The sequence below is a fragment of the Cynocephalus volans genome, chromosome 12 (assembly GCF_027409185.1).
Source record: "Cynocephalus volans isolate mCynVol1 chromosome 12, mCynVol1.pri, whole genome shotgun sequence".
Classification (NCBI taxonomy): domain Eukaryota; kingdom Metazoa; phylum Chordata; class Mammalia; order Dermoptera; family Cynocephalidae; genus Cynocephalus; species Cynocephalus volans.
Window position 1 is genome coordinate 97,839,888 of NC_084471.1, and position 23,338 is coordinate 97,863,225.

At 37.7% G+C, this 23,338-nt stretch overlaps 2 protein-coding genes across 6 annotated transcripts in view; one reads left to right on the plus strand and one right to left on the minus strand.

Annotated features, from left to right (window-relative positions):
* Positions 1–11,103, plus strand: part of PLBD1 (phospholipase B domain containing 1) — a 56,712-nt gene extending 45,609 nt beyond the window's left edge. The window contains exons 7-11 of the mRNA XM_063115710.1: positions 1,636–1,836; positions 1,947–2,087; positions 5,591–5,776; positions 6,421–6,527; positions 10,807–11,103. Coding sequence (XP_062971780.1) covers positions 1,636–1,836; positions 1,947–2,087; positions 5,591–5,776; positions 6,421–6,527; positions 10,807–10,989 — 818 coding nt within the window. The 3' untranslated portion in view covers positions 10,990–11,103. The remainder of the gene's footprint in view (positions 1–1,635; positions 1,837–1,946; positions 2,088–5,590; positions 5,777–6,420; positions 6,528–10,806) is intronic.
* A 3,989-nt stretch (positions 11,104–15,092) lies between these two features.
* Positions 15,093–23,338, minus strand: part of ATF7IP (activating transcription factor 7 interacting protein) — a 119,749-nt gene continuing 111,503 nt past the window's right edge. For 4 of the 5 annotated variants that reach the window (XM_063075026.1, XM_063075023.1, XM_063075024.1 and 1 more), the window contains exons 13-15: positions 21,987–22,169; positions 19,876–19,988; positions 15,093–16,663 (exon numbers count right to left, since the gene is read on the minus strand). In XM_063075026.1, the coding sequence (XP_062931096.1) occupies positions 16,244–16,663; positions 19,876–19,988; positions 21,987–22,169 (716 nt within the window). In that variant the 3' untranslated portion in view covers positions 15,093–16,243. The remainder of the gene's footprint in view (positions 16,664–19,875; positions 19,989–21,986; positions 22,170–23,338) is intronic. The other variant, XM_063075027.1, reaches the window with a different exon arrangement.

Below are 23,338 nucleotides of genomic sequence, written 5' to 3' on the forward strand. Positions count from 1 at the left end.
TATCAGTGGAAGGGAATAAGGAACACAGAGGCAAAATGAGACCCGCCAAATTCATTAGTGGCAGTGCAGGGAACTAAAATGCAGGCCTTCTGACTCCCAGTGCATGCTCCGAAGTTTTATTTTTAGCTTCAAGTGACCCCTGTTTTTGACCCCACCATACCTATTCCATACCAGGCCTGGAGTAGATGTGCAACAGCATGCATAGTGCTGGTGAGGTGATTTTAGGTGGAATGTGAACAAATAATTTTTGCACATTAGTAGAAACACAAGAAATGCATTTGTTTTAATGTGTTTTTTTGAGAAAAAATAAAAACATTAAACCCATGGCTCCTTAGACATTATTATATGTAACAAGGCTAAGTATTTTAAGTTTAAAAAGAGAATTAATTTTTAAAAAATTAAGTCATGCATATGTTAAATAGTTTGATTTAGCCATTTCATAATGAATACATATGTCAAAATATCATGCTGTGCACCATAAACATGTACAACTTTTATTTGTCAATTAAAAACATTAAACAAATACTAATTAAATAGTAGTTCAGATAGTACTCAGATATGGCAAAATTGACAAGAGGTATAAAAATGATGGAAATTTGGGACTATCTTATTCCATTCTGGATGCTATAACAAAATACATCAGACTGGGTAATTTATAAACAATAGAAATTTATTGCTCACAGTTCTGGAGGCTGGAAAGTCTAAGATCAAGGTGCCAGCTGATTCAGTGTTTGGTGAGAGCCCCAGTCCTCATAGATGGTAACTTCCAGCTGTGTCTTCAAAAGGGGGAAGCAGCTAGCTAGCTCCCTCAGGGCTCTTTAATAAGGGCATTAATCCCATTCATGAGGGATGGAGCAGAGGAGCTTATCACTCTGGTCCCTTCTAGCTCTCTCACTGGAGTCCCTTTTCTGACACTCTTTAGCACTAACGTCTTGTCTATTACTGTGAGTTACTGATATCAATACTTGTATATTCTCTCATTGTTACAGCTATGTCTGATGTTCTATTCCTTCCATACTCATCCCAGTATAAACCACAATATAGGCCCTCAGGAAAGATTTGCGGCTTCACTTATTTTTCTGTATTGTCACCAGCATTTATAAAAAGCATTGATTGACCCAGAGTGTCAATGTCCTAGTTTCAAAACCATGTTCACTTTTTAAAATGTAGATGTTTTTCCATTTATAAAATTCATGTAGACTCATAAAATTTGGAAAACATAGAAAAGAAGAGAGGAAAGAAGGCATCAATATTCTTACTATCCAACAATGAACCCTGCTAATACCCTCCCTAATTAAAAGTTCCCCTGCAAAATCCTAGCAAGTGGGGATCTATTTCTGTTTGTTATTTTAGAAACTTGGAATATTACTGATTTAATAGATTTTTGTCATCTCAGATTATGAAGTCAAAAAATTTCAATGGAGAATACAGGGGTGGAGGTCTACCTCCATAAGCAGTGGTTGGGTAACTACCACAGAGGTGAGCCAAAGCTGGGAGAGGCCACTGCAGATCAAGCATAATAATAACTGATACTCTTTGCAAAATGCATTGTGTGTGTAAAGCTCTGTGCTAATAATGATGGTTTAATATTTACATGTATACATATGCTGATTTGTGTATTTGTCTTTCCTGTAGGGTTTTTGGAGTCTCTGGATGACTTTTACATTCTTAGCAGTGGTTTGGTATTGCTGCAGACCACAAACAGTGTGTATAATAAAACCCTACTAAAGGAGGTGATACCCGAGACTCTCCTGGCCTGGCAAAGAGTTCGTGTAGCCAATATGATGGCAAATGGTGGCAAGAACTGGGCAGAGATCTTTTCAAAATACAATTCTGGTAAGTGGCCCTGCAGAATGACTTTTAGGCATGTACATGTGTTTAGATTTAAAGTTATTAACCAGTAAAGCCATGCCCATGCCCTGCCTTCACATCTCCTGATATTTCAGGCACCTATAACAATCAATACATGGTCCTGGACCTGAAGAAGGTAAAGCTGAGCTACGGGCTTGACAAAGGCACTCTGTACATTGTGGAACAAATTCCTACCTATGTGGCATATTCTGAACAAACTGATGTTCTACGAAAAGGTACTTTCTTCATGCTATATGTCTGGAAGTCTGATGAGTGTGTGTGTGTGCTTTCCTGTTGGGGGCATGTATGGTTGGGAAGTGTATGATGGGGAAGAAAGGATGGGGGCTGCCCCTGTTAGTCACACTGGGAAAGAATTGCTAGATTATTTAGCACAATATGTAAACCTACGCTTCAAACTCTTATGGGACAATGTGCAAATTGGGACACCAGTCAGGCATACCTTCTCTCTTGGGCTCCTGGTTAAAGCCTTAAGTTCAACTTAGCAAATATTGCAAATATTTATGGCGTGCTACTCTGGCCCAGAGACTGGAACATCCCTGCCTTCTAAGAACTCAGTAATTTAGTAGTGAAGCAAAACACATAAAGCAGCCATTAGAACTCAGAAGAGAAATAGCTGTAATAAGATGTGTACCAAGCCCAGTGGTGAGACTACAGAGGACGCCATTGTCAGTGGGAGGGACCTGAGAGGGCGTCCGAGAGGCCAAGAACAAGCCCAGACATTGGAAGCCCCGGAGTCGCACTGCCTCTGTTCGAATCTCGGCTCCTCAAAATCTCAGGCAACTTATCCAGTCTCTCCAAGCCTCACTTTCTTCATCTGTAGAAGAGGACAGTCTTGGTATATAGGTCCACAATCACTTATTTGTAATTTTGAAATCCCAAAACTTTAAAACCAAAAATTGTTCTGTTTTCTTCTTTGGTCCTAGCTCACTGGTAGCAAAATATGAGTATGACCTGATCTGACCTCGTTTGGCAGCAAAAACTTCCAAAAATAGATTTGAACTGTCTTTATTTCCTTTTAGAGAGACTATTTGGGCATTAGGCTACAGAAATATCAAAATCTTTGATTATCAGCTACTCCCCAAAGGGAGTGTAATGTCATACATAACGTATGCAACTCATCGCTGCTCTAAAATCTGAAAAATCCTAAATTCTGAAACCCATCTAGAATTTTTGGATGTGGGAGTGTGGACTTTAATAATTTCACAGGATGGTCATGAGAATTAATTGAGATAAGTAGATAGTGAGAGAAAACGTCAGCCTTGTAAAGCCTGCTAAGCAGTGTAGCCTTTATCCTTTAGAAAATAGGAGTTATTGACAGGGGAGAGTAGACTGGAGGTGGGGAGAAGAAAGGAGACGGGTTAGGAGATCAGCTGCAACAGATCAGCTGATAGATGAGTAGGAACAAAACCAAGATAAAGTGTGGACCCTGGGGATCAGGACCTGGTCCTCAGTTTCCCAGATCCCCAAATCAATTCTGTAATGACACCTGTAGTGAGTCATCTTAGGGAAGAATGGCTCATGCCAACTAAATGTACATAAGACATGTGTAAAACACAATTTTTGAAGGTGAGAGTTTCAATTGCTAAGCAGTTCACATGCTACCAGGCAGAGACCTACTTTCTTTTCTTGTAGGAAAATTCGCCTGAGAATTCAAATTACTAGGTGGTTACTTGGTTAGCATAGCAATTCAAAAGTAAGATCCTAATGGTCTGACCTTTAAGGCTGGTTCATCCAGGTCCTAAGAGCCTAATAATAATAGCATACCTCGAGAGAGAGATGCTTGCTCAAGTAGGTTTTTCTTCTTTGTACTGTTGCTGATAACAGAATGGCGGATTTGGGTCTTTTACAATTCCATTCCCAGATCCCATGAAACCTTTTTAGTCTTAAGACTAAAAAAAGCTGAGGCTAATCTTTTTTTTTTTTTTTTTGGCCAGAGGAGGGAAGAACAGAAAGTTATATCCACTGAGCATCTGCTGTATTCTAGACACTCTTCTGGGTCTTTTATTTATGTTCCCTTGCTCGATCTTTGTAACATACTGTGACGAAAGAAGGCTCAGAAGGAAATATATTGATTTGCCAAAATAAATAAGTGATATCATATAGCCATTAAAAAAAAAAATTCCCCAAATCTCCCAGCATTTGGAAGCAGCTGTGGTGTGGCAATAGAAGCCCTGGGTGTTTTTTTGGTCAGAAGGCCTGTATTCAGTATCTTAGCAAATTTCATGAGCCAAGGGAGGGACGGCAATACTTACACATCATCAGGTTGTTGTAAGATTAAACAAGTTGCTCTATTTTAAATGCTTTTGTAAATCATGAATCTTTATGGAAATGTGATGTATAAAGCAGCCATTTTTTTATCATTTATTCAAGCTGTTCTTATAAACAGAAATATAATAGCTAATATTCAGCTAATTTTTACCAAGTATAAGCACTCCGTCTCTTTGAACTCACTTAATGCTCACAGTAATCCTGATAAAGTAAGTACTATCACGTTCGCGTCCTAAAGATGAAGCAACTGAGGCACAGAGAGGTTAAGTCATTTGTCCAAGGTCACATACCTAATAATGACAGAACCAGGCTTCAAATCCAGGCAGTCTAACTCCTGAGTCCATATAACCTCGACATGTTCCAGCAACAAATCTGTTTTTACCCCATAATTTCAATGTCATCCTTATCCCCATTCTTCCTGATGCCGACTCTGGGTCCCAGAATTAGCAAGGTTGAATCTCTTGTCATTGCTTTGTCTCAATAACCTCACCCCTGAGGAAAAGGTCTGACAGAACAGTTAAAACAGACAAGGGCCAAGAGAAGCATATGGAGGTGGGCGATCATTCCCTGAGTGGTGGACACATTCCTATGTTGACTGACTGCCCTGTAGGCAATAACACAGGCCAGTGTAACCTAGAATGTTCCTGAAGTGCAGCTTTCACTAGAGCAATGTCACGTGTTTGGTGCTTCGTGGCTGATGGGCTGTTTGGCCTTGGCATACTATGAGGCTTTGAAAGAAGCTGAGCCTATATAAATACTTAGATTCAAGGGAGTTAAAGGCCAGCTGGAACCTTAAAGATCATCCCCAATCCCTTCACATTATGGATATCTCATCCTCTACTATCACACTCACACACACACAAAAAAAAAAGAAAGAGAAAAAAAAATGAGGTTAACTGTCTAAGATCTATAGTTGCTCAGCCCTGAGCCTAGAGTGCAGGCTTTCTGACTCCCAGTGCTGCAGCCGTCCAGGATCCCATGATTAGCATCTGGCATCTTCCCTTCTGGGGCCACATTGTGAACCATCTTTTGGGCATTTCAGTAGCCAAATCCACTTAGATGAGTTCCCCAGATGACTTTGTAGCATTCTTGATTTTGCTCTGCAGAGAATAAGGTTATTTTCTGGCTTGTAGATTGTTTAAAGAATTTGGGGGTAAAAACCAAAGAATCCTGACACCTTTCCTCTGATGAAATAATCTAGAGGTATAACAATTCTGGAAATTTAAAAGGATCAGTTGGGCTGCCAGAGTTCATATTTCAAATCTTTATTTTCTATACAATATCATTTTGTAATCACACACTTGTACCAGTTGTCAAAATGAACTGTCACGAATAACATTTCTTTTGTTCCCATTCTCTTTTTCCTGCCCCCTTTCCTCCCCCCCCCCCCCCCCCCCGCCATGCCACCTCCACTCAATCCTTCCCTTCTTTTCCTTCCATTTCAAATCAGGGTATTGGCCCTCCTACAACATCCCTTTCCATAAAAAAATCTACAACTGGAGTGGTTATCCACTGTTAGTTCAGAAGCTGGGTTTGGATTACTCTTACGATTTAGCTCCACGAGCCAAAATCTTCCGACGTGACCAAGGGAAAGTGACGGATATGGCATCCATGAAATATATCATGCGATACAACAGTACGTAGCACATTTCTCAAGAATCATTCTTCAAAACTCCTTTTCTTCCCCATGGATAAAGAATCCATATAAGTTTATCATCTCAGTACTAGAAGGAAATGTAAGAAGTTATTCACATTAAGTATTTTGTATTCAATTAATACTATACATATTTTATACTCAAATAGTTTTGGCCTTTATTATAAAATGGCAGAGAAAATTCTACAGATTTTTTTAATTGAAAAAAATTATATATAAAACACAGAAGAAATAACCCATGCAGGGTACTTCCCGCCCCCCAACCCAGATTTCCTTCTAAGGACAAAAGCAGCTAATAAAACAAAAATTATTCATACTTTACTTTTGATGAACAGTATCAAAGGCAAATTTGTATTTCTTTTGTTGGAAAAAATTGATCCCCATTTACCTTCTATTATCTCTCTTCCATCCACTCTTCACTGTGTAAGGCCCTAAGAACAAGCTGGGCCTGAGGCAGAGGATTTGCAGTTGCTCCTTCTGCACACAAGCCAAGGGAAACATCTAGATCTGGGAGTAGGGCTAATGGGTCCTGTAGGGGGCATACTGTCTGATTATCTAGGCTTTAATGGGTCCCCAAATCTTACTGGCCAATACTCACTCTTTCCCAATCGTTCTCTGTTTTCTAGATTATAAGAAGGATCCTTACAGTAAGGGTGATCCCTGCAATACCATCTGCTGCCGTGAGGACCTGAACTCACTTAACCCAAGTCCCGGAGGTTGCTATGACACAAAGGTAACATGCTTTTGAATTTAATTTCCACCAGCACACAGGCCTCTTCAAAGGCAAAGCTGCAGAGATTTTTGTGGCATACAGCACAGTAATATCTCTAAATACAAACTCAATTCAGGAATCAACTTTTCAGAGATTCAGGCGGTAGGTCCCATTGCCTAACTTCAACTGCCTGCTCTGCCACCAAATAGTAAATCACATAATTTTGTAATGTTACTATTTCCTCACTTGTAAAATGGAAATAACAGTACTCACCTCATGGGGTGCTGTGAAGAATAAACCTCTACTATCTATAAAATATTTAGAATAGCACTTAGATTTTTGTAAATCTGCATAATCATGATGACAGTGATGATAATATTGTTGTCTGAAGTTTTACCAGACTGGCCCAAAGTCCCAAGAACATATTTACTGAGAGCAGTGTGACTTCATATTAAACATGAATGGAATTTAGCTGAAAGAACAAGTATTGAACGAGACGCCCGAAGCACTAAAGGTTTTTCACCGTGTTAGAATTAAGTGCTGTAACGTGTCTCACGAGATGGGTAATAAATAGGTTTGCAATGGTGTACTGAGTGAAGCCAGCTCATATAGGTGTGCGAGAACCAATTGTTTGTCAGTTGACATCATGTTGATAGCTTGAACTCAGCCATAGCAGAAGTATTTATACCAATGGAAATCAGCAAACACTATAAATCAGGGTCTTTTTTCCTCAGAGAGCTGGTTGCTAAAAATCTACCTGAAAACCACAGGATTTGAGATGTCCAGTTAGCCATGCGGTTGGTGGAAACGATCCACATATTTTTGCACTTTCGGTTTGGGCATGTGTCTTTTCATTTGCCATTGCTTCTCCTGAATTTGGGAAGAAAACCGTAAGGAGTGGAGTTAATGGTTCTAACTTTGGCTCTATTAATTAATTATATAAATTAATAAGATTAATGTCAACCCCACCTACACATTATTTTCTTTCAGCCTAATACCTAAACAGGAGATGCTTTAAAGTCGTCTGAGTTCCAGCTCAACCCACTTTTTAGCTATGGGATGACGGTAAAGCTTTAGCCTTGACTCTCAAGATGTTACGTGATGTAAAAAAAGTAAAAATAAAGTGAAATGTAGAGAACTCGGCACCCATGAAGCCCCAATAAATGTTTTTGTATTTTTTTAATAGTATTAGCAAACATTCAGTAAAGTGTGTGAAATGTCTAATATCCGTCCCAGAATACACAAAGAAAATCAATCATCTCTGCTGTCTTGCCTGAGAGAACCCAAGCCACGCTTCCGTTTGCCAAATTTCACTTCTGGAGACGGGGACCTGCTATTTTTTCACCAAAAAATTTCTGTTAAAGGATATACTTTAAACATATCATTTCTCTCTTTAGAGCCATTTTGAATACAGGGAAAATCATAAGTTATGAGATATTCTTTCTCCTCCAAGATCCGCTGCTACCCCGCAGTTAGGTGTTTTTGAGAACCATGGCTCTCAGTTTTTGACAGTGAATTCCTTCTACTTTAAAAGTCTTATTACTGCCCTCTGCCCAGAAGCAGGCCAAGAGAGCGTGCCTGGGGTCCTAGGCAAGGAGCTGAGGGCAGCAGCCCCTGCCCGGAAGCAGGTAAGAGAGCACACCAAAAACACCACTTCTGCATGGGTGACCCATCATAGCCACCACCACAGCCATGGCTGCTGCAAAAGTGGCTTGACACCACAGCAGTAGCCACAGCCACCATTCAGGTGGCCCACCAGACACTCAACTGCATTGACACAAGGAGAGTCACCAGTGGAGACCAGAAAAAGAAGAGGACGTCTTTCTCCTCAAAGCCCACTCCAGAGTAATAGAAGAAGCAACTGCTCTACCAAATGACCAGATGTCAATGTAGATACTAGAAATATGAAAACCCAAGAAAACATGACACCACTGAAAGAATATAGTAATTCTCAAATATCAGACCCTATAGGGCAGGAAACTCTTGAAATGACTGAAAAGGAATTCCAAGCAACAATCTTAAGAAAACTCACTGAGATACAAGAAGACTCAGTTAGACAACATAATAAAATGAGAAAAAAAAAAAAAAAAAAAAAAAACAAATCCAGGAGTTGAAGGAGGAAATTTACGAAGAGATTAATACATTTAAAAAAAATGTAGCAGATCTCATGGAACTGAATGATTCACTCAATGAAATAAAAAACACAACTGATAGCTTAAGCAGCAGGCTAAAACAAGCAGCAGAAATAATTTCTGATCTTGAAAATAGTCTTTTTGGAATAACCCAGGCGGACAAAAAAAGGAAAAAAAGAATTTTTAAAAAATGAAGAAATTCTAAGAAACCTAGCAGACAACCTTAAGCACACAAGCATTGAATGAAAGCACACAAGGTATTCCAGAAGGGGAGGAGAAAGGAAAAGGCATGGAAAACCTATTCAATGAAATAACAACCAAAACCTTACCAGGTATAGGGAGAAACATTGGCCTTCAGATGCCAGAGGCTCTAAGATCCCCAAATAGATTCAACCCAAAAAGAAACTCTCCAAGACACATTATAGTCAAACTGGCAAACCTCAAAGACACAGAGAGAATCTTAAGAGAAGCAAGAGAAAAGCATCACATCATCTATAAGGGAGGCCCTAGCAGACTAATAGCAGACTTCTGAACAGAAACTCTACAGGCCAGAAGAAAATGGGATGATATATTCAAAATACTAAAAGAAAATAACTGCCAGCTAAGAATCCTATACGCATCAAGGCCGTCCTTCAGAAATGAGGGGAAAATAGTGTATTTTCCAGACAAAACTGTGGGAGTTCACCACCACACGACCAGCCCTACAAGAAATCCTCAAGGAAGTCCTGCATTGGAATCCAAAAAACGATAATCACTACAATGAATACACAAGAAAGAACAAAACCCACTGGCAGAACAAAAATGCAAATGAGAAAGGGAAAGAAACTAAATCTTACCACCACAAAAAACCACGACAATGAATAATGTCCCTGATTTATTTCTGATTTTAGTAATTTAGGTCTTCTCTCTTTTTTCTTGGTCAGTCTAGATAAAGGTTTGCAAATTGTGTTTATCTTTTTAAAGAATAAACTTTTGGTTCTGTTGATTTTATTGTTTTTTAATTCTCTATTTTATATATTTCTGTTGTAATCTTTGTTATTTCCCACTTATATTTGCTTTTGGTTTAGTTTGCTCTTCTTTCTTTTTCTTTAAAAAAAACAAAAACAAAAAAAACCCAAGATGACCAGTAAGGGGATCTTAACTCTTGACTTGGTGTTGTCAGCACCACACTCTCCCAAATGAGCTAACCAGCCATCCCTATATAGGGATCCGAACCCATGGCCTTGGTGTTAGCACCACACTCTCTCAAGTGAGCCACGGGCTGGCCCTTTATTTTCTGTATCGTTCCAATTTTAGTATGTGTGCTGCCGAAGCGAGCACAGGCCCTTTATTTTCTTAAGGTAGAAGTTTACATTACTGATTTGAGGTTTTTCTTATTTTTAATATGTTTATTAGTATAAATTTTCCTCTAAGCATTGCATGAGCCCTGCATCCTATGGGTTTTGACATGTTGTGCTTTTATTTTTATCTCAAAGTACTCTCTAATTCCCTGTGATTTTTCTTTTTACCCATTATTTATTTAGGAGAGTGTTGTTTAATTTCCACACATTTGTGAATTTTCTAAATTTCCTCATGTTACTGTGGTCAGAGAACATATTTTCTATGATCTCACTCTACTAAATGTATTAACTTATCTTGTGCCCCCCCCAAATTAAATAAATAAATAAGTCTTTCTGGTTTGCACTTAAAAATAAATAAGTAAATAAATAAATAAAACATTTTACTAGCCTGATTAACTTTTTTTTAGGATTTAATGTATTCTAGGCACTGCTCTAAGCATTGCTCTTATTAATCCTCATGAAAATTCTATAAAGTAAGGTTTTTAGCCCACTTTACAAATGAGAAAACTGAGTCATAGAAGGGTTAAGTGATTTTTTTGAAAAGTTTTGGAGCTAGAATTCCAAATATGAGTAATCTGACTACAGATGTTACTTTTGGCTACATTGTTAATTTAACACACTTCTATCAGTCAATTCACATTTAAATGCCAAATGGATAGAAAAGAGTATATCGTAAAAATATGTGGAAGCTTGCAAGAAAATTTCATTTTAAAAGAGACTAATATTGTGACTTTGGAAAGTGAAGAGAGGGAAAGGCCATGGATTTAGACAAATGTTTTTTCTAAATAGTTTTCTGGTTTTCTAAAATGTCCTCCTCTCTCTTTCCAGGTGGCAGATATCTACCTAGCATCTCAGTACACAGCCTATGCCATTAGTGGTCCCACAGTACAAGGTGGCCTCCCTGTTTTCAGCTGGAACCGCTTCAACAAAACGCTCCATCAGGGCATGCCAGAGGTCTACAACTTCGATTTTGTTACCATGAAACCAGTTTTGAAACTTGATATAAAATGAAGGAGGGAGATGGGGGAAAAGAAGGAAATAGAAGGCTCCAAATAAGATACCAAAGGCTCTGTTTTGGCTATGTTTTTCCCATCAGAATTACTCTTAATAAAACATTATTTGTCACTTTCATTTTCTACTCAGTTTTTAACAGCACATTCACTACAGGGTGGAGCACTGTGGAAGAAACATAATAAATAACATAATAAATAACAATCCCAGGCCTCAGCATATAAACTACGAAAGAGGGCATGGCTGAAACTGCTCCCTCATTCACCGAAGTCCGTACTCTCCTTTTAACCCTGCCGACTTAGACCCCATCACCCAGGGTCCCTTAGGTAGATTGCGCCATCTGAGTTCTAGCCCGTGGAACCTGAGATGAGCTGAACGCCACTTCCAGCTGTGGCTCATAAGAACTTATATTCCTCCCATACTCTTTTCCTTCCTCTGGCTGGATATGCACAACGACAAGGCCTAGGGAATAGCAGAGCTGAATTTTCCAAGGAACGTCTCAGATAGTCATCAGCTGAATCTGTTTGTGGTGCACGGTAGGCACACAATACACGAGGGTACTTCAAAAAGTTCATGGAAAGATTTGTGTTGTTTTTCAATTCCATTTTCCCTTGAACTTTTTGAAATGCCACCATACAGGAAATCTTAAGGTTGTCTCCCATTAGTTAAAAGCAGCATGTCACATCTGGCAGCAACTCTGTATAGCACCTTTTCTTTGAAAGCTGGAGGACTGTATGTGGTTTGAGTGCCATGGAACTGACAAGTAGGTTAAATCAGCCATACTGTACAGTATATAATGGGTGATTCTAAAGAAGGTGGGAGATTTTCAAAAGAGAAAAATACAAGGGCTGAGAATCAGAATGAATCGGAGTACGCAGAATGTTAAAAACCCAATAGTTTTATTTCAAAGTATAAATTTCAGGCTTGCTGGACAAAATCCCACTACAGTTAACACTTAATATAGACACCACTCTACTATACACTTAAAAAAGAAGGAAAAAAAAAAAAACCCACAAAAACCTTCAAAACCTAATAAAAATAGGGCAGCTTGCTATGGCCCACTTTATATTAGACATTAGGAAGGTCTTACATTGTCTTATTATTTACATTTTCAACCATAATAAAGAAAAATCAGGATGCAAGCTTCCTACAAAGGATTTATTTTTATAATTAATTTTGAAATGGCTGATAAAATACTAAAGCCAGGATCCCCAAAACGTGTTTGATTGCCCAGTTACCCTATTTACAAAAAAAAAGGACAGCATTTAAATATAAAGGATGGTACTTAGTAGACTCTACACACAAACAAACAAAAAGAAGACATAAAAGAAAAGAAACACTTATTTGTAAAATGATAACAATGATCTGAAGATAAGACAAAACATGTATTTGTATATACTATCCTATTCCTCCCCACTGGCTGGCTCAAAGGGATACACGAATTTCAGGAATTAGTGCCACACTAACAAACACCTCATGAGAATTGCTGATTTTTTGTGTCTGTGTCCCAAAAAAACTTTTTAAAAAGGCAATTCTCCAGTAAAAAGGAAGGCAGAATCACACATTGGTTTTAGACAGAGCTATTTGCAATAATCCAATACTGGGATACGGTTTTTCTTGAAATTAGAATAAAACAGGCCAATCACAGGTCAGTGATAAAGTTAAAATAACATCAAAAAAGATACTGAGGATACTGAAATGGCCCAGGAAGGAAAGTGAGGAGAACACTTGGAAGGTCTTTGCAGTACCCCACTGTGCTAAGATCACAGTGTACAAAAGTGAGAGATGAGGATACCACAGGCATCATTTTGTTGATCTTGTACAGTACTGGAAAACTCACGGAACAAGATAAATGCATATCATGCAGTATTAACACTAACCTTGCTGAATAAATGATAATTTGGAAAATATTTAAAGCAAAAGAACAAACAAAAAACCTCAGTTAACACTTCTCCAATGCAGTAAAAGAACTGTATGGTGCAGCCTGCCTAAGGAGTTCTGCAGATATGCACGTAAGCAAGATTCTAAGCTTCTTGCTTTAGGTCATTTTCTTTTTTAAAGGTATTTATTATCTGGCAATTGGGTAGGGGAGTGGGGAACATCTCTCTGTGAGGCAAATGGTATCCTAATAAATATTCACTTTTCATGGAAGAAAGCTCTCCACTTCTCTCATAAACTTATATACTGTGTTAAACAGTACACAGTATTCTGCATATTTTTAAGTGAGTCCACAGAACTAGAGGGATATAGTTACCTTGTAATGTTAATTGTTAACAACAGCTGTTGTCTTTGTATACGATTTACAAATTTACTACCAGAACGTAATCTTAAAAAGAGGCTTACTCACACTTATAACAGGGTGAAAATTACTCTGACAGTGCAAAGTAGTGAGTTACAAACATCATTGTTACCTTCAAATGCCATATAAACATCCTATATTTCAGGTTGAAATATCAGAAGTTTCCAGGATTTCCAATAAGGCAATACCTACACAAGTATTGTCAGGCTAAAAATGTAGCAAACATGCATTCCCAAAATGGGATAATCAAGCTTATTTGCAATACTTTGTGAAAAGATACCATGAAATGAAAAAAAGTAACCATGGAGTGTGAATTGCTACTTTCTAGTCTGTTATTAGTAGCTATTTCAGGTCAAGTCCTCCATTTTCTACCAAAGGAAACAAACCAAACAAAAAAGTCAGTACTCATCTACATTAAAACCTGCAGCAAATAAAAGCTTAGCACCTTTCAGTAAATCCAATATAGCTTGTTGCCCAAAAATCCCCTGGCAGGCTAATCTGAGGAAACCATCTTATAATAAATATACTTTAAATAATTACAATCTCTCTTTGTACCTTCCTTCCACCATCTGGGAAAAAAAAGTTTTTAGTAATTATTTTACTGTAGTAAATCTATTTATAGGGGTACTATTTGAGAATTAACTTTTTTTCCTTTGACAGAAAAGACACAGATAAAATAATAAAATATTTTCATTCTACTGGGCTTTTTTTCACCTAATTATATAATGCTATGAAAGCTTTTTTTAAAAAAAGATTAGTGAATATAAATAAAAACAGTAATTAAGGGAACCTTTGTAGGCTAGGTGAGCAAATTATTACCATGTGATCATAAAACTGGCCATTAAAGAACAATTTTGAATATGGGCTTTCTATTTTGTAGACAGGAATGATCTTGAACACATAATCAACATTACAACCACTGCAGATAAAAACATATACACGCAGATATAGATAGGTGTTCATTTACATCTAGAACATCATCAGTTTCTTCCTTTCAGAATTTTCATCGTCAATTAGCAATTTCTTTATCATCATCATTAGTCCCAGAATAAGAAACATCTACATGGCTGACTGGCAAATCTGATTCATGGAAAACACTAATTCTTACTGTGGTTTCATTTTCTGAGAGTGAAAGGTAGGTTTGGAGCATTTACATTTTGACAGTCTGTAGGCTTTTTTCATCATCAATCAAACCTCACACATAAAATGACAGTACACTGACCAGTGAAAAGTCTCTCAAGAGAATTTCTTTACAATTAGAATACTTCCTACTATAAGATATCAAAGTTGGGGGAAAAAAAAAAAAGCATTAATGAAACGGATAGCTCCATCTTGTAATTCCAGAAAAAAATGAATGGCTAATTTATTTTGAGAAGGTAGGAATATGAATTCAACTATTATTCAAAAAGATGACTTGAAAAGTTATTTCACAAACTCCATGAGTTCCTTTCAAAATATTCCCAACCACTTTCTCATTCCTAAAACTTCACCCCAGCCTTCCTGTCCTAAACTACACTCAAAACACCTACCTGACACCAGTATAGCTGGCACTTATATTGGAAATCCAAGATTTAAGCTGAGGTTTATTAACTTCAAAGAGGAATGGAGATACACAGATTATATCTAATTGTTATATAAAAATGACCCCAGGGCCGAGCCCGTGGCGCACTTGGTAGAGTGCTGCGCTGGCAGCGCGGCGACACTCCCGCCGCGGGTTCGGATCCTATATAGGAATGGCCGGTGCACTCACTGGCTGAGTGCCGGTCACGAAAAAACGACAAAAAAAAAAAAAAATGACCCCAAAGGATATATAAATTCTCTTGAAAGCTGACAAAGAGTAAACCAGACTCAACTTGGCACCATCAAAACAAAGTTAAAAGGTTAAAACAGAAAGGATGATATAGAATAAAAAGAAAATGGAGCTTTCCCCTTGATATTTCAGCTCACTGTATTTTGTGAACTTTACTTACTTCCTTTGAAAGAATACTATACCTTGGGTGATCGAAAGAGCACTAGAATTGCTCTCATAATCTCTAACACAATGTGCCACATGGATACTAAAATATGCTGGAAGGAATATTTCCTTCCACAATATGGTTTTCTCTTGGGGCACATAGGTACCCAGAGTTAGTGGCCAAAAAAATGTTTAAAAATTTTTAAAACACACTTTACTTGTTCTGGTTTAAAAATTTACTGTTCTCTTTTAGCCTTTCACCCTTCATTCATGGAGATGAAGAAGAAATGAAGGGTGAGAGGCTAAAAGCAAAGAGTAAACAACAGTGGACATACGGCCATGCTTATTTCTGTAGTCAATCTTTAAGGTGCAAAATAAATGTAAACACCAGATTAGGAAAGAGAGGGGCCAATGCAGATCTTTTTTTTTTTTTTTTAACCTACTTAACCCAGGAGAAGAAACAAAAGAAAAGATGAACAGATCCTTTCCTGTGTTCAAATTGACCTATTTTAAACTATTAGCCATTTCACTTTTTATTTATTTCTTTGAGTTTTGCTTAGATTCAATTTAAATCACTTAACTATGATCCTACAAATCCCTTAGAAGCAGAATCATGCCAGTTACATATCTCAGATCCTTTGATCTACTTACTTCATACTGGAAGAGAGGTACATTTGAAAATGAAAATGGGAGATTCCATTGCAATAAACACATAAATAGGGAAAAAACACACAAACACCCACACATATTCCCAGCGTCAAAACTAAAGCAAGGTACACATTTACATTTCAAAACCCTGAAGCTTGAATTGTCCGTGATAAGATTCTTGCTTTATGGGCTGAGTTTATTTTACTTCTGGTTATAAACAAAAGTAGTGTATACACACATCTGTCCAAGAAATTTTGTACAATGTGGATTTTACATTGGGTATCATGCACAAGATTAAAAACAAGACCAAAAAGTGTGACTTCTGAAAGAGGAAAAGATAAAGGCTCCAAGGTTTAACTGCTCTGGGAAGAAGAGATCACATCTGTTGACTGAGGATCACAGAAAGGTCCAAAACGTCCATAAATATCCTTGGCTCGTACTGCAAAGTAGTATTTGCTGCCGGATACAAACTGGGTGAGAGTACATGCCATGGGCAAAGGAAGTGCCTTCACTTCCCCAATCTTTTTCCACTGTGAGGGCACAGTGGCACTGGGTTCCTCATGGTAAGCATAGAGATGGTAGCTATCAACAGTGGCACAGCTTCGATCCACCTCCAGGACACTCCATGACAGTACAATGCCATTTTGACTCTGAACTCGTGCTAACTTCAAGTGTGGCTTCTGAGGCAGAGATGTGCTGGCAGCTTCTGGGGGCAGACGCTGTGGTTGTGGGGCTTCTGGTAAGGGTGCTGGGTGCACAGGGCGTGGGGGCTCCTAACAAAAGAAAAGTCACATTTATTTATAATGATCACAGAAATAACTATTTTAGAATGCTAGAACTAAGACACCTTAGAGATCACATAGAGGGACACCATTTTACTTCAAGAATTCTGGGAAATGCCAAATACCATACCAAATTTGCAAGTTCTGTTTTGGTGATTTGTAACCAATCATGCCCCAAACAATATTGCTGAGGTAATTCCTACTACACTTCCTAGACCTAGAATATTGAACTTTTCTTGGGAAATAAAAAGCCCTTGCTGATGGAGCATTATTTTGAGGAACAATGAAATAATCATCTACTTCTAAGAAAATAATTAATAATTCAATTCTCTATCTGTGGTACAGATTCTCATGTTAGTATAATGTAACATTTTTTAATATCATGTGTGGCAGTCTGTCACATGAAATTGGAGTATAAATCTGTAATTTTTAAGCTGTTTTGCCACAGAAAGACAGCAGCATATTCTTGTAAATAAGCACATTTAACGCTGAATGTATACTATATTCTTGGCCAGTCTGCATGAAAAAGGTGATATTTAAAACGGACCCTGAAAGATAGAATTTGGAGATGCAGAAACAGTTATTTACCTTTCAGCCAATATGTACAGCATGAGTAAAGGCATGGGGATAGAAAAGTGAGGGGAGTCACAGGCAAGAATTAGTGTAACTTCTTCTTGGACATAGGGTATAGGAAGAAGAATAGTGAAAGATAAATAGTGAAAGGTAGGCTAAGGGCCAGATGATGAAAAAGCATGATACTAACCTTAGGAAGCCCTATCGACTTGTCTAACACTATATCATCATCATCATCATCATCATCATCATATCTTGATTTTTATGATGACAGTGATAACAATTTCTTCCAAAAAGATTTAAGTAAGAGACAGGTAGAAGGAAAATAAGTGATCTTTTCTTTTTCTCAAGTGGAATGTATCGTTGCTCACTGATTTTATATTGAAAGTCATAAAACAAATAAGATTCCCTTAATTGACACTGGTGTAACAAAAAATATATTTTAATATGCATTTCATTAAATAGATAATCTGCATAAACCAAACAGTGAATTCTGTGAAGGTCTGATGATATCTTTTTAATCTCCATGCTGCCTCCTCCACACCTAGTACCAGTGACTTGTACATTGTAAGAACACAAAAAGAATATGCTGAATAATTTCAAGGAGTGCAAATCTATTGTTGAAATGCATACACCTAGTGGAAAAAAATTCATATACGCATCTGGAAAAAGGTAGAATCCACAGCCAAAAAAATAACATTGGAGAAAAAGAGAAACCAAATTTAATTAGATAAAACACTGAAAGCTGAAGTAGAACTGGTATATATTGGCCACGCTGCTGTATTTCCTCTCTCAAATTGTCTTTTTTCCTAAAATGACTTAATCACTTAAGTAAATAATATATAAACATACAGTTAGCAAAATCTAAGGGAAGATGGCTGAAGCCATGTACTTTGGCAGGAGTTTAAGGTGCCTGACAATCGCTTATATGGCCAGTAATATCCCTCCTAGTTCTTAAAATTTCAGAATATTGAATCTGCTTGTACCCCAGAACTAGTTAAGTCAAATGAGTTTTTGTTTTGTTTTTGCCATTGCAATGAAGGTTTTTATTGAAGTTTTACACATAAAATAATACAACATCAGTAATTAGCTTATAAAAATAATCAAGGGTATGCATGGGTTGTGGGAATAGGTGGGTGGCAATATAGATGAAATTAAACCTTGTGTTAATAAGTGTTAAAACTGGGTGATGGGGATGTGGGGATTGTTACACTATTCTTTCTTTCATATATGTTTGGAAATTTCAATTTTAAAAGTTCTTTAAAATTGCATTAAAATAAAAGTAGAAAAAAGAATATTTCTCCTCTGGGATATAGCTTATTCTAAGACAATATACATGTAATTCTGTTTTAAAATAAAAAAATTTTAAAAAGCTCTGATGGGTTATAAAATGTGCAAAAGCATGCTATAAATAAAAGATTTTTGTTATCTATTTTTTTGAAGGAATATGAAATGAAGGAATTCATTTGTAGCTGCAAACAACGGTAATGGCATATTTGCCACATACCTTAACAGAGCCATATCTGAAGCATTGTAAAGACACTCTGGATGTGCTGAGATCAGACAACCTTACTTTTTATAAGGCTCTGACTCTGACACTGGATTGGGTAATGGTACTCAATCATTTAACATTTTTGTGACACAGTATTCTTTTCTATCAAAAGGCGAGTAGAACTCTAACCCTTACAGAGTCGTGAGGATTAAATAAAAAAATAAATGTAAAGTACTTAATAAGATATGCCTGGTATAGTAAGAGCGCTATAGTAAGTGTTCTATTTATGATATTAACTTTTTCATTGCAGTGAAACAAAGATAATAGCCATTAAGAGCATGGGCTCTACAGTTGAAAAGCATGGGTTCTTGGGAGGTATCACCTTGGGGTGGTTACTCGACCTCTCTGGGCATTAGCTGCCATATCTATAATAAAGGATAAAAAAGGACTAAAGGACTCCTGTGTGAGAATAAAGTATATTAACAGTACTTGGTACATGGTAAGCACTCCATAAATGCTATCCATTATTATGAGTTTTTAAAAAAGGATATTTTGCTAAGTAAAAAGTGATAACCTCATTCCCCCACTACTCTCATAAAGCCAGCATTTCCACTTACGAGATATTCCATACTGAACACTGTCATAATCATGTCACAGGATAATGTGACACTGTTTTGGAGGCTAAAGAGAAATCTTTGGTTTTCTCTGTTATCTCTTCACAAATGAATTTCCAATACCATTGGATTATTTAAAACAATAATTGATGACAAGGTAGCAGTTAGAACCGGCATAAGGTTTTGAGGAAAATAATAAAGTTAGAACATGGAAAAACAAAAATACCCTTTTTAATCATGATTTAGAAATGGTCTATTTCACTTCACATGCCCCAGCTGTGGACCTGTTTTTATACACTGTACACCACAAGCAAAAAATGATTTTCAACGATCAGCATCCTCAGTAACATTTGTTCATAATGGTAAGATCAATTTTCTTCAATAAACTTCTTCTAGAAAAGCAAAACCCTATCATTTCCCTTTGATATAACTACTTTAAAGAAAAATGCTAACTATAATAATAGTTGTAGTTATTTGGCAGTTTTGTAGTCGGGAATTTCGTGAAGCCCAGCATCGACACTTACAGTATGCACTTGTGGTGGTCGGTGATGCACTGTGAGCTGAGGTCCTGTTGATCCTAGGGTTAGTCCATTATTTACAACATATGTGGTTGTTTGAGGCACTCGAACTGTAACACCTACAAAAAATTATTAAGGAATAAAGTCAGTATTCTACTGTAAATCTAGTGGAACACTGATTAAACACTTGAAATTAGTGAAGCAATATTTTCAAAATTCAAAAGAAAAAATATTTCCAACTCAAAAGTCTATACTCAGCCAAACTATCATTTGAGCATGAGGAGAAAGAAATTCTTATATATGCAAACACTAATTTCCAAGAACCTTTTCTCAGGTAGTCACCGGTGATGTGTCCCACTAACATGAGAGAGAAAATGAAGAGAGAGAGAGAAACACATGAAATATAAAGAACAAGAGATCCAGCACAGAGAGAAGTAAATGGATCCCCAACAGGAAGACTATGAACAAAAATCCTAGAACACTGCGTATGCACCACAGGTAGAAGGCCAACAGGCCGGAATGGAACACGGTGACTCAAAAGATAGATAAATTGAAACTGTCTTCACAAAGATCCTTCCTGCCTCAGCCTTTCAAACAGGACAGAAAGTTCAAGTTAAGTCATCCTTGCCTTATATTAATAGTCCTCTCTTTCCCTCCATGCCCTGGCTAATCAGCTGCGGACAGTCATTTCACCCCACAGAAAATTGTTGCAACGTACACCAGGGCAACAGAAGCAGAAAATTTAAAGCCATCTACTGCCCCTACCATATTCCTGCTCATATATTCAGTACCTGGCCCATATATAATTCTGACAGGTGCCCTGGCTGTGGTGAGGCTAGTTAGTTTCTCAGAACTCATTCATGACTCTGTTGACTGATTTTCCCAAAGAAATCTTTTGTAAAGTTGAGAAAGTTGAAGCCAGACTATGATCCAGAGGTTTATTTTCTCCTAGAAGCTATCATCTAATAATATTATTAGATTATTATTAGCATTATTGCAGGTTCTTTAAACAGCTAGATTTGTCCTTGCTATTAATTTTTGCAAACCTAAATAATATCCATTATTTTAGTGACACCTATACTGGTGGCAAAACCACACAGAAAAGCAGAATGTCTAACAGAAAAGTAAGGATGTTAGTTACCTGTGATGGAAAGGGAGAGGGATGCAATTAAGGAAGGGCATACAGGAGGGCTTGTAGGATACTGATAAAGTTTTATTTCTTAACCTGGTAGAGAGTTCATATATGGTGCATTTTATTATTGTTTCTTTAAACTTTAAACATATCTTTTACGTAAACTTGAGTTTATAGGATATATTCTACAAATAATATATAGATATTTGAATATGTTAATATACAATAACTATAATAATTATTACATATTATATACATAAGTAACATATATAACTAATATATAATACATTAGGAAACTTCAAGTTTTCTTTAACATTTTCCCTTCTTTTATTTCTCAGCCACCTTCAATACCTTTAAGATTCTCTCTCATTGGAGGCTTTTACCATGATTTCAATTATCTGGGCTAAGTCACAATTGATCATTCCCACTTTAATTAGGCAAGGTGTCTCAATAGAGTGGAGTACAGACCAACATCAAATGGCATACTGTGATAGTATAGCCATAAATAATTTAAGTTAAATTGAAGACAATACAAAGACAACAAATCATATAGTATACATTTTCTCTGGTTAAATCTCCCAAGGGAAGAAAAATGAATTAATATTAGGTGGGTTTTTTTGGTTCTATTGTCATTTCTTGTCAATACTGTCTATATGGCAAATAAGAATTGTATATATTTACGGTGTGCAATATTATGTTTTGAAATATGTATACATTATGGAATGGCTAAATCAAGCTAATTAACATATGTATTACCTCACTTATTTTGGGGAGTTGAGAACACAAAAGCTACTCTATCAGCAATTTTCAAGTATACAGTTCTTTGTTATTAACTACACTATAGTCATCACTTTGTACAAAAGATCTCCTGAACTTATAATAATAATTTTAATACATACAAGCACTTTTTACAACATAAGCCACTTCAACTAAATGCTGAAGAAAGCTACATACTTGGGCCATATACAAGAAAAGAATCTCTTACTATTTTGGGGATTAACCTGCCGAACAGCAGGAGCCTGCATAACAGTTCCTCGAAGAGGAGCCTGAGCTGGTGGTGCTGGGAGAGTTGTATAAACCACTTGGTGGTTTGCAGGAGCTCTCGGTACAGGGAGTCTTGTGGTCACCTGAGTTACTGGACGATGTGTTACATTCACGGTGGTTGGAGCTAATGGAAGGGAGAAAAAGATATTTCTGTGTTAAGCAAATAACACTAAATGGTAATTATCTTTGCATAAAAGCCAATTAACTATAATAAAGAGAAAAAACAGAGATAATATCATTTTGTAATCTTGCAAGATAAGAATGATAGGGCCACCAAAATTAACAATAATATTAAAATCCGAGCTTCACAAGAAAAGAGTCAAACCCATTCTCTGGTTTGACTAGATAATAAGCATGTGAAGATTTTTAAAAAGGGGTGTAGACTTGAGAGTATGATGCTACAGAAGTGACTTGACAGAACAATTTGTCCCTCTTCAGTTTTAAATTGTTCTTAATAGAGTGGAATTATAGGCCCTCCAGGCTTTCAACCAACAGTATATAAATATCTTTGTATTCTCTCTCTTGCTTCCTCCTGCCATGTGATCTGCTTGTACCCACCAGCTGCCTGCCACTTTTCCGTCATGAGTAGAAGCAGCCTGAGGCCCATGCCAGACGCAGCTGTCCCAGAATCTGTTTTGCTGTGCTGAGACCTTCCCTAAGAAGCCCACTATCCATAAACTAAACAGGACTCTAAACAGGAGAATAGAACATTGGAATGCAGTATCAGACTTCTGGTCAAGATGGCAGAATAGATGGTCCCTAGTGTCACTCTCTCCCACAAATCAACTGATTGATTTACAACTATAAAAACATAACATCAAGTGCATACGGAATGGGGAGATGTCCACCAGAGGAAGCAGAAGCTCCGCGTAGACCACATGCCCTGTAGGGCCGCCGTCACACAATCCAGCAGATAGGCTTCAACGTCGCCACCTGGCTCCATTCCCAGCCCAGCCCAGTGTGCACAGAGTGGAGAGATGTCCAGCAGGGGAGTCCAAGGCTCCGCAGAAACCACACACCCTGTGGGGCTGCCACTGCGTGATCCAGCTGGCAGGCTTCACCGCAGGCACCCAGCTCCATTCCCAACCCGGCCTAGGGCACACGGAGCAGGGTGACATCTGGCAGGGGAGGCGGGAACTCCACACGGACCACACCACTGTCCTGCGATCCAACAGCCTGGCCCAGTGCGCGCAGAGCAGGGAGACGTCCAGCGGGGGAGGCAGAAGCTCCGCAGAGACCACACCACCGCCACATGCGATCCAGCAGCCCGGCCCAGTTCAAACGGAGCAGAGA